The sequence below is a fragment of the Formica exsecta genome, unplaced genomic scaffold (assembly GCF_003651465.1).
Source record: "Formica exsecta isolate Colony F162 unplaced genomic scaffold, ASM365146v1 scaffold137, whole genome shotgun sequence".
Taxonomy (NCBI): domain Eukaryota; kingdom Metazoa; phylum Arthropoda; class Insecta; order Hymenoptera; family Formicidae; genus Formica; species Formica exsecta.
In genome coordinates, this window is record NW_021848702.1 from 428,940 (window position 1) to 439,767 (window position 10,828).

The 10,828-nt window shown below is 36.6% G+C and overlaps 2 protein-coding genes across 3 annotated transcripts; one reads left to right on the forward strand and one right to left on the reverse strand.

Annotated features, from left to right (window-relative positions):
- The first annotated feature begins 2,648 nt into the window (after window positions 1-2,648).
- On the forward strand, window positions 2,649-7,005 carry LOC115245936 (insulin-like growth factor I). 2 transcript variants are annotated; one of them, XM_029824457.1, is made up of 3 exons: window positions 2,649-3,403; window positions 4,887-5,142; window positions 5,842-7,005. In XM_029824457.1, the coding sequence occupies exons 1-3, from the start codon at window positions 3,057-3,059 to the stop codon at window positions 5,926-5,928; spliced, it is 690 nt and encodes a 229-aa protein (XP_029680317.1). In that variant the 5' UTR covers window positions 2,649-3,056; the 3' UTR covers window positions 5,929-7,005. The 2 variants fall into 2 exon arrangements, with proteins under 2 accessions (XP_029680317.1, XP_029680318.1); XM_029824458.1 differs by having other exon boundaries at window positions 4,887-4,987.
- LOC115245937 lies at window positions 6,869-8,839 on the reverse strand. Its single transcript, XM_029824459.1, has 3 exons — window positions 8,580-8,839; window positions 7,902-8,170; window positions 6,869-7,380 (listed from the first exon to the last, which is right to left on the reverse strand). The coding sequence occupies exons 1-3, from the start codon at window positions 8,788-8,790 to the stop codon at window positions 7,186-7,188; spliced, it is 675 nt and encodes a 224-aa protein (XP_029680319.1). The 5' UTR covers window positions 8,791-8,839; the 3' UTR covers window positions 6,869-7,185.
- Window positions 8,840-10,828: the final 1,989 nt, after the last annotated feature.

The following is a 10,828-nucleotide window of genomic DNA, read 5'->3' on the forward strand; positions in this document are numbered from 1 at the left end:
AAAATAATATTACATATATGCATATTATGTATGTCTGTGAATCATACACAAATGTTTGTGGGATCATAGAATCGTAATTTCAATAAATGTAAACTTTTGCAGATGTAAACTTTTGTGATATTCTAATTTTTTGCAGTTATCTATTTCCTATACATTTGCCGCATCTTGAAATTCTAATTTTTATATTTGGAGAAATTATAATCCCCGATTAAAAAAAGAATATAATTGACCGAGAGAGAAACTTTTCAATTTGCGCTATGTGTGAAATTAATGATCATCATCGTTATGCATCAATATTGTAGAAATAATTCCGCATGCTACTTCTCAAATCATTACATCCGCGAATCGGTTCGTCCGCAAACTCGTGGCCTACGCGTGGCCGGGATAGTCTGACAGCTAACGATCCACGTGTGCGACCACTTGAGGCTAGTTTTCCACAAGTTTTCTAAAGTGGGCGCACCTCCTCTCCTTTGCACAGGCGGTTCACTTAGGCTCAATAGGCCGGTAAGTGGCCGCTATTACAACACCGGCGCGCACTTAGGAATCACACGTGTGTGTACTCGCACGAGTGCATCGCCACGTAGTTGCAGCAGCACGTGGCGCGCGTGTGTCCTTGGCGGTGCCGCTTGATCGACATCCTTCGCCGTCACGCAAGAACGTGCGATCCGGAAAGAAATTCGAGCTGCGATCGCGACTCAGCGTATCGGCACCTTGCGTGTAACGTAAGAGACAAGAGAGATTTGGTTGTTTTATAAATACGTGACGCAAACGTAAAACGATCCGACTGCGGTTTCACAGACGGGTAAACAGTTGCACGATTTACTACGGATCTATGAATAGACTGATGGACGGCCATCTTCTTTCTCTACCTAAAAGTCGTCATGCTCCAGCGATAATGACGGAGAATTCGATCTTTAAGCATCTACGCGCGTTGACTCAATGTCAAAGTTAATCCATCAAAGTCCACCGATGATCGCTTGGGTCACCGCGTCTTCTCTCGACACTTCCGACAAGAAAAAAGTCGATATGGCATCGTTTGAAAAATTCGTAGCTAAAAGATGCAATATCCTGTACAATATGTATGCAAAGACCATTCATATATATATATATATATATATATATGAATGGTCTTTGCATACATATTGTACAGGATATTGCATCTTTTAGCTACGAATTTTTCAAACGATGCCATATCGACTTTTTTCTTGTCGGAAGTGTCGAGAGAAGACGATATATAAAACTGATATTCTTATGCAGAATTCCGCGAAAATAGCAGAATAAAATTCGTGACAGCTGGATCTATAAATAGAAGAAAGATAGCGGGGGCGGAGAGATATTCATATTTTGTCGTCGAATGATATCAAAATTGCTAAGATTGGTGGAAAGAAACGAGGGTAGGAGGTCGCGAGGAGCGACCTCTCTATCTGTAGAAAAATGCGACGGATATATCAAGCTGACAATGAGACAAAATAGGCGCGCGGCGATCAATTAAAGCCGCCGATGATAGACCCATACTTACAATTAGTCTTCGCTGATCGGAGCCAGAGATAACTTGGCGTGATCCTTCCGTGTTTTTTGCGCGTGAATCGGAGATCATCCGTTGGCTCCCCCGTCGATCCTCGATAAATCATTCGGAGATAATAACATTTGTCTTCATTGATATCGAATTCCACTTTCGTTTAAAACACGGTCTTACATCGCGCACGTGATCGATAGCGGCTAAACAACAACAATACCGAGTTCTCGCGATTACTCGCGAAATGCGATCTTTATTTCCATTCATATATGCATTGAAGCGCAATCTGTGATACATATCATTTTTCTACAAGAAACAAATACACTATTCATTAATAAGATAAATTTTGTAAAAGAGAAATATTTATATATTTTTTATCAGTTTTGATATTATAACGCAAATATTATGTATGCTTATTTTAATTATATAATTATATATTATAAGAAAAAGAAACGAGAGTATCATTTTTCTATGGATGAAAATAACTTGTAATGTAATATGCAATTTTTTCTATTCAGATTTCTTTAATTTACCGCTGCATCGAACACGATACTTTACACGGAACATTAGCGAGATACAATAGCGTATAATAATACGGTATAGTATAACCGTTTAGCGTTTGATCTTGGCGCAATGACATCGCGACTTTACCACGGGGGGCCGAAGAGACAGTATTTTATATCTTTAATAAAAAAAAAAAGATATATTGCAAAAATGAAAAACAGGTCTTGTTTCTCTTTGCAAGCGAGACAGTTGGACCCACCATTACTGCCCGAAGTATGCGGCGATTCCCAAAAATGAGAGAGCGAATCGCCGCTGTCTTTCACATCTCGTTTGTCCACTACTCGGCATCTAGTTTCTCGGCTTTCGGCGAGGGATGTGGATTCCCCCCGTGGTGGCACGAAAAAGCAAATTGGTGCCATCGGACGCGCGCGTCTGGACCGCTAACTATCCCTCCTCCTCCTCCATCCTGTGTCGCCGGCCCCACGACCGGTAAGAATCTGTCTACCACCGAGCGTCTATTCCACCACCTACTTTTCCTCCCCCTCTTTCATCTCCTACCTCTTCCACTACTACTCCCTCCTTATCGTATCTCTCTCCCTCTGGTCCCTGAAATCTGGAACAAGAACCGCGTGGCGAGGCAGCCCGGTACCAGTGGCACCGACGAACTCGGTACCAACGGAAGTCTCTTGAAGACTTCGGGTCTCGCAGCATCGTCACCACAAGATCTTCCGCCAGTGCGAAAGTATCACAGAAAACGAGTAGTCATTTCATTTCAAGAAGATCAGACTCGGAACAAAGACTTCCAAACGTTAGACTGCACATTGAGACTGAAGGCAAGCTCGAGGAGGCTTTTCGGTCTGCGACCGGATAGAACTGATAAATAATAAACTTGTACACGGGACGATTCGCGACGGTCGGCGAATGCGCCTACGGTGGATCTCGAAGAGCATCAGAACTCCTGGAACCTTTAGAGGGCTCACTGCACGTTTCTTTCGCGATTTCGATCGTGATTCGTCGAGTCAAGAATAACGTTAAGATGACAGAGGGCGATCGTGCAACATGCAAAGCGAGACCGGTGCTTCTGTTTGCGTTGGTTCTTCTGAGCGTTCTGAACGTTGTCGACACCCAAGTCACCTTGAGAAAGTCGCATATCCGGATGCAAAAACTGTGCTCCAGAAGCCTGAGCGACGCTCTGTACCTCGTATGCCGGGAACGCGGCTACAACGAGCCGTTCTCGTACAGCGGCGAGGACGAACCGAGAGTCGATTCCGGGCCGGGCCTCGTCGAAGAGTGCTGTTATCACTCATGTAGCTACGAACAGCTCGAGCGATACTGCAAACCCCTACCTGAGGAGAAGCGAGTCGATTCGAGACACGACGTTATGTGAGTGGATGTTAGTGTGTGTTTTATTTCTTTTCTTATATATTTATCTTTTTATCTTCTCTGTAATTAAATTAATTCTATTTCTGATTCATCTTAGAAAGTCACATTTTCCACACGTTTTTTTTTTCGTTAATTGTATAAACTTTTGTCTCTGCTCTTTCTTTCTTATTATTGCTTGATTATTAAAAATATTCTATTTTTAATTTTTTTCTGCATCTTACATATTTTATTGTATCATTGTAATTCTTTTCATTTACATTTTATCGTGTATTTATTTATTTTTCTCTTATTTTACTAATTATAAGTTAAGACTTTTGTAAGGAGATCTGATTCAAGCGCGTGTTTACATATATTTGATATTTTGTTTACTTTTTTATATCTTCCATTCTTTAAATACATTGCTAAATTCAGAAGAATTTTATTGTACACTTTTTGATTCGCGAATATACATTTCTAAGAAGGCATTTAAATGTTTCAAACGCACGAATAGAAAAAGATATTGGTTCTGACAGTTGACGTTTCAGTAATGAGTAATCGATAAATTCTATTACTCGTCGATCAATTTTCCGCATGATCGCAAAATGTATATCGTTTATTTATACCATACATTTTATCGTCGTCGATAAGCAGATTTATTTTTATTTATAATGGAGAGACGACTAAATACGCACGATCACGTATAAATAGCTGATTATACGTAACAAGATTATGTAATAATTTATATCAATGAATCATTTGTCTCGTACGCTGTCAGCTGACTAATAGGTGATCTGCATCGCGTCAGTACTTACAATTAGAGGGATGGATGGGAGATCGGTGTACTCTTTTCGAGAGAGCGAGTTACCGATATTGAGGAGAGAGAAAGAGAGATAGAGCGAGGCCGCGTGTTATCATGGCCTCGGTGATAATCTCTGCACCTCTTAAAGTTCATGGCTTTATATAAACTGGCTTTTCAGATGGAAGGTTAGTCCGAAGTACTAGGACAACTCGCATATCATGCGTATATAATATTTTTTTTCTTCTCTCTCATCTGCTCTTCTCTCTTTGTAGTAATTGCTCCGTCAGTTTATCGAATTATTCGACTTGTTTTTTCTCCAAAATCTTAATCAAATCTCCTTACATAAATGTTTACAAAAATTTTTTGTCTATACGAACCTGCGTTCTCCTCGTATCAAGCGACATGTTTATTGCCATATTTTTAACGCTGATGTGTTTATCGCGTTACCCTCGGCTTGTTAATTAAACTCGAGTTTAGAATCGACGATCTAATATGGATTTCGAAGATCGAGAGATCATCGTACGCGAGAATTTAACAAATATGATCGATGGGAATTGATTGTGTTAAGTAAATAGTCTAATGGGGTTGAATCATTAATACGGAATAATATTGTGCTAAATTTTAAGATATCTGTGCCCATTTTACGCATGTTATTTATTTACTTATTATTTATTTACTTACCTTTCTTCCTTTTATTTTTTTCAGAGAAGAGTCGTACATAGTGAATCTACCTTACACGATGAAAGATCTATCGTCGGAGCAGAGTCCACGATCGGAGATGGAATACGTCAGCGGTGCGATAAAACGTAAGGTTGATGATTTGAAAAGGGGACGCCACAGGGGGAAAGGTGATCGCAATATTGATGGTGAATGCAAGGGAAAATCTGACGCGAAAAAGCGACACCGCGGCAGGCACTGCAGATGCCGTCGTCGGCGTCTGGAGTGTCGCCGAGCTGGCAAGGTGCTTTCACAAAACGTCATGACATCATTGCTTGCCTATTAATACTTAATATTTTTGTCTATTAATGTTTTCATTAAGTAATTTAATTGGGATTGATGGCATTTTTATTATATTTTGCAATTTGCGAATCTGCTTTCAAATAATGCATGCACTACAGAGATATTTATGCAATAATCATCTAGCACACATCTGCTAAATTTGAGAAACTAGAATTTTGAAATATTTATTTAACAGCTGTATATATTTATTATAATATTAGTATTTTTTTTTTTTTTAATTTTAGTAAAACAAAACTCTTGATTTCGCTTCAGACTGAATTATCTCTATCTACTCTAAATTGTTGTTTATGCAAAAATCTGAAGCGCAGTTTCAGAGTAAACACACTTGATACGATATATTCTTGTTTACGGCGTCGTGCATTGCTGTCTCTGCTTTTCTCCTCGTCTTACATTTCAATCATAAAAATAACTTACGCTTCGCATCTAAAAATAATTATAGATACATAGTATCTCGTGTGTATTTTCTTTTTTTCTTAATGTTGCATGATGGGCATTTGTCATCGACGTTGATATTGCAGCGTAGCTTCAGATAACTATTGATCCCTTTTGCATGGACTGTCTCCTGTATCTATTAAATAATTCTTGATATTAACGAAAAAACGATCGCGATTAACGGGTGTGTACACTTCTATCGTTCCAGATCTCACGCGGCGACGCTAAACTTTTAGATAATATCGTGACATCGTCGCCAACAGATAAGCCTACGTCATTTTCCTCTATATCGTAATGCAACGTTGCAGTGCTAAAAACATTGCCGGTCTTTCACACGAGGAATTGTAGGAGATGCGATTTCTATGAGAAGCGGTACTCTTAGAGCGAACTTACTTTTTTCTTCATGCCATTCTTCGACCTGTCATTCTGTATTCGTCGCATCGCTGAAATAATTGACGAAGTTTGCACACGGATGATCGCTCGTAGAAAAAAAAAATAAACGGAGAATTCGAGACAGATGTTTCGGGATGATTGAATTCTACGAAGAAGAAGAAGAAATCGAGATTCCTAAAAGAAATAAAATGTTTTTTTTTCCTTTCTAAAGAAAAGGAATTTGCGTGGAAAGAAAATTATTTACAGCAGGTGTAGAATGTCCCATCACGCATTTAATAGATTGAAACAGCGATGAAACGTATCAGCGGTATAAAGTGTCATCTGCCAATCGCAATTTTGAATATGAAAAAATTTGCGATGGAGGCAAAAGCCTCGATATTGATGGGAAAGGATGTGGTTTTTTTAATGACGCTTTCTTTTAATGTCAGAAACAATGTCATTAAAGAAATAGTGAAATTCGATGACGACTCGAGATAAAGTCACGGACTATATCGAACATAATTGTGATGGACTTGAGTTAGAATGCAATTCGGGACAATTGAGTCGTGATCTCGCAGAGAAAAAAAAAAGACTTTAAATAAGTGATTTAAATAAGTGATTTCAACGTAAGCGTTTCTAAACGTTCGGGAACAGCTCGGATATTCACCAGTGATCTTAGTTTTATTGACAACTGATGATCTCATTAGTATTAAAATTTTTGTTGTAGATTTAAGGTTTAATATAGACTTCAATTTGAAACGCACATCCCCGACGAACGTGTACTTTATTAACGAGTCCACCAGCGAATGGATGAGATTCAAAAATGCGGAAATGTAATTTTTAATAAAGACGTAGATTCAGAATTCAGAACTAGTTGTAGATAGGAATTTTATTACATTGTACACATAGCATAGTAGCGCGTGAATCTTATCCGCCATCCGAAGATTTCAAATGATATCTGCATTAATAATAGCGACCAATAAACATTTATACGAGTTAACCGATTTGTTTTTATATTTTGTGGAATACCTGATTTTGAAGTAAGAAGAACTAATTTAGTAATTGTGACAAATATAAAATAATAAATTTGATATATATATATTGAATTTTATAAAATTTTATTTATATGTATATGCTATTTTAAGGAAGCGCTAATTTCGAAAGTTATCAATTCTTAATCTTAAGACATTTGACTTGCCAAACAAGGTATGTGCATTTCTTTAAGGCACTTGTCGACATTTTGGCAGCATTTTGATGCTGTTTCTAAGAAAACTTTCCAAGCCTCTTCTTTCGAAGCTCTCGGTGATCTTTCGTACATATCATTAAACAATTCGTCCAATTCTTCGTCATTGAGATCGAGATCGTCGTTAAAGACCTGCCAAACATTATGCCACTTGATTTTTTATTGCTTTTATAAATTCAACTTTATTGTTAGTTTTATTTAATCTATTACCTTTATTTCTCTCAAGTTGATTAATTGTTTACTAATGCATTTTTTAATAGTATTAATTATTATGTTAGTTATATTATGACATTGTTAAAATTATCCAATTATAAAATGTTCCGATCCAGTCGCTTATTTTATTTTATTGTGAGTCGGATGTGAAAGGTGTCGAAGCACTATACATTATCGTCGGAGAAATTTACATTAGAGGCAGTTGCATATGTTAATCGCACGAATAATAAAGGTTAATGTGTTATAGAACAATTTTTGTTGTCCATCGTTATTATTTGATTGCGCGTTATCGATTTCGTTATACCGTGTTTTTCAAGGGATTATATAGCAGGAAAAAGGCTATGATATTTTCTCAGCAATATGATGGATCGCAATCTTGATGGATCGACTGGATTCCGTTTTCCAAAGAGCGAAATGGATTCTAGAAGTGATTGGCTTACCGGGGCGCGGAAGGGTGTAACACTCTTCCTGCCGAGCGGATAAGGCGCTGGGGAATAATATCCTGACCGATCGAAAGTAGGTCTTAACAGGCTTGGACCGGGATCGTAATATCCTGTCCCGGATACGATATGCGCTCTGGCTTTGGCAGCGCCATTTATAGCCGCCGTCACAATTGGCGGGGCGATATCGCCGGCAACTAGTTCTGATGACAGCTGCCTTTTCTGCGGAACGCCGTGAGACGCTGAATCATTTACCCTGGGATAGTAGCCTGAAAGAAAACGCGATTGTGAATCGTGCGTCGATCTCAAATAGATTAATATTTTGAGATTCGTCAAAGGAAAAATCTCTGCGACGAGATTTTCATCGTCGTAAGGTCACAATGCGTGCTATTTTCTGACACCATAATTTCTCCTCTCAACGATATTTATTTATTTATCAAGCAATTTAAATGTTGAATTCTTGACAATTCTTAATAATTTTATAATTGGATATTTTTGTTGTATTTTATCATAGACAAAGATATTTTAAACCTGCAGGTATTAATTTGAAATTTGAACAAATGAGAAAATTTACGCCTCATGTTTATTTTAATAAATATTTTTCTTTTTGTATACTTTATTTTATATAACAAATATATAAAATTCATATTTATAAATATCTTTAATGTGGTCGCTCACCAGAATGCTCTTGTCTCTTTGATTCGTATTTTTCGTCGTACTTTAGGAGATCGAATTTCTCCAAACCCCTCTTGCCTCTAGCACCGAGCCTGCATTTTTTCATGTGTACATCCATCACGATCGTCTTGCACTGCGTGCTAGCCCACGAGATCCCACACGTGATTATGAGAATTAGCGCGATCCGATGTGCTTCGCTACGATGCAGATGCATCTTTAAATTGCAATTTGATCCGATTGCCTTGGATCATCCGGTACTGCTCGCTTTATATAAAATCCGAATGTTAGGACTCGTCGTGCTTTTAACAATGTCCTTATCCGAATATACGTGTCAAAGATATGTTTTTGTAATCATGTCGATGTTCTTTTATTTATACTGCTATGCACGTACGTCACCGCACGTATAAAAGCAGGTAATTATTATCAAGTGGCCGATGATGATGAGAAGCGCTTTCGCGAGATATCTATGATGAAGGGTATACCTATATCATATAAGGGTATATCATATCTATGATGAATTCATACAAAACAAAGGTTTTGGGATACATAAATGTCTTTATTAGCAATCTATATATTTCATATTTTTTTGAAAGATAGATTTCGCGAAAAAATGTCTGTAAGAATTAAGTAAAATTTATAAAAGACATATAATAGATTATTTATTTTATTAATTACAATGAACTTAAAATGTGGCTCTTTGTATTATAGTATTATTATATAGTACAGTACAATTTCGTGCGGGTAATAAACGGCCTTACCTCATTGCTACGTGGGTGTCAATTGATACGAGGATGGAATGCTCTACACGTTCTTGCGCGCGTTACAGAAAATTATCTGCGAGATTTGCGCTTAATGACACACGTGTTTGGGAAGGCGCACAATCATCTTCAAATATTCTAAACAATTGATAATCATAGGCGGCAAGAATGTTTGTTCCCATATAATTTTGTTACCTTTGTAATCTATTCGCTAAATTAATTATCGGTTGCGGAGTTTTAAATTACTAATTAATAAGTTATATGAATTAGTAATTATTATTATTAATTAGTGTTATTTCTTAATTAATATTTTTTCTAAATATTTCATATAGATTAAATAACATATCTAGATTTATGTTATAATTATGATAGATTAAATAATGTTATCTAAATTGAAATAACATGTGTGATTCATGACATGATTAATATTTTAATATAGAAGACACTTGCGTGAGTAAAGTTTATATAATATAATAGTGATTCTCGTGCGAGATAATATTAACAAGATAATCATGCACGGTCTTTAATTAGATTTTTATCTGATTCCAAATATTATTGATAAAATTATTTTTTAAATTAATATATTCTGCAGTAAAATTTATTAACGTTTTTATCTTTCTCTATTTTATATATAAAATAGAGAATATTATAATATATACAGGGTGTCCTAAAACTACCGTATTTCCTCTTAATGGCAGATTCCTTAGAACATTCCAAGACGAAAATCCTAATACAAAAATGTCGAGACATAACAAATAAGAAAAAGGGCGCCTCATTCATAGAGCACTTTTTTCACTTGTTATTTCACCGTGTCTGAGCGTGCAAAATCTCGGCTCTGTCATTCGTAAAATATAATTGCTTCCCGTTTGAAAACTATTATAGTCTCGACATTTTTATATTAGGATTTTTGTCTTGAAATATTCTAAGGAATCTGCCATTAAGAGGAAATACGGTAAATTTAAGACACCCTGTATATATAGGAAAAAGTATGGTAAAACCGGTACTTCTTTGAATTTATGTATCGACAAAAAATTAGAGGGTAAAAAAATTTTGCTGACCGTTAGTAGTTTAGTAGACCGAAAATGAGGCTAGTTGCTGAAAGGAAATATTTGGTTACCAAGGATAACAAGATTTTTTGGAGAAGTCAAAATACCCGGTTTTGCCCTACCGGTAGGATAAAACCGGGTATCCATTTGGAAACATGTAAAACACCGTGCAATTACAAAATCTAGATTTATTTTGATCAAAATACAATTCGAAGATGTATCCTATTGACAAAAATCACAAATAAAGATATTCTTTTGTTCTACATTGCTGCAGAACTTTTTTATTTAATTTTTGAACTGTAGGGGTCTCAAAAAGCTTTTTTTTAGTGGTTTCTTTTACTGAAGAGTAGTTTCTGTTTCTAACTGCTTTTTGTAAGAAGACAAAGTCAGGAAAGAGATTCTCCTCTTTTTATTACATGAGGTGTATAGATACCCGATTTTGCTCCAA

Excerpts from the sequence above, each read along its gene's own strand:
- LOC115245936 (XM_029824457.1), top strand. The coding sequence starts at position 3,057 with ATGACAGAGGGCGATCGTGCAACATGCAAAGCGAGACCGGTGCTTCTG. Across the intron at positions 3,404-4,886 it reads GATTCGAGACACGACGTTAT|AGAAGAGTCGTACATAGTGA; the intron begins GTGAGTGGATGT and ends TATTTTTTTCAG. Across the intron at positions 5,143-5,841 it reads AGTGTCGCCGAGCTGGCAAG|ATCTCACGCGGCGACGCTAA; the intron begins GTGCTTTCACAA and ends CTATCGTTCCAG.
- LOC115245937 (XM_029824459.1), bottom strand. The coding sequence starts at position 8,790 with ATGCATCTGCATCGTAGCGAAGCACATCGGATCGCGCTAATTCTCATA. Across the intron at positions 8,171-8,579 it reads AAAGAGACAAGAGCATTCTG|GCTACTATCCCAGGGTAAAT; the intron begins GTGAGCGACCAC and ends GTTTTCTTTCAG. Across the intron at positions 7,381-7,901 it reads TTACACCCTTCCGCGCCCCG|GTCTTTAACGACGATCTCGA; the intron begins GTAAGCCAATCA and ends AATGTTTGGCAG.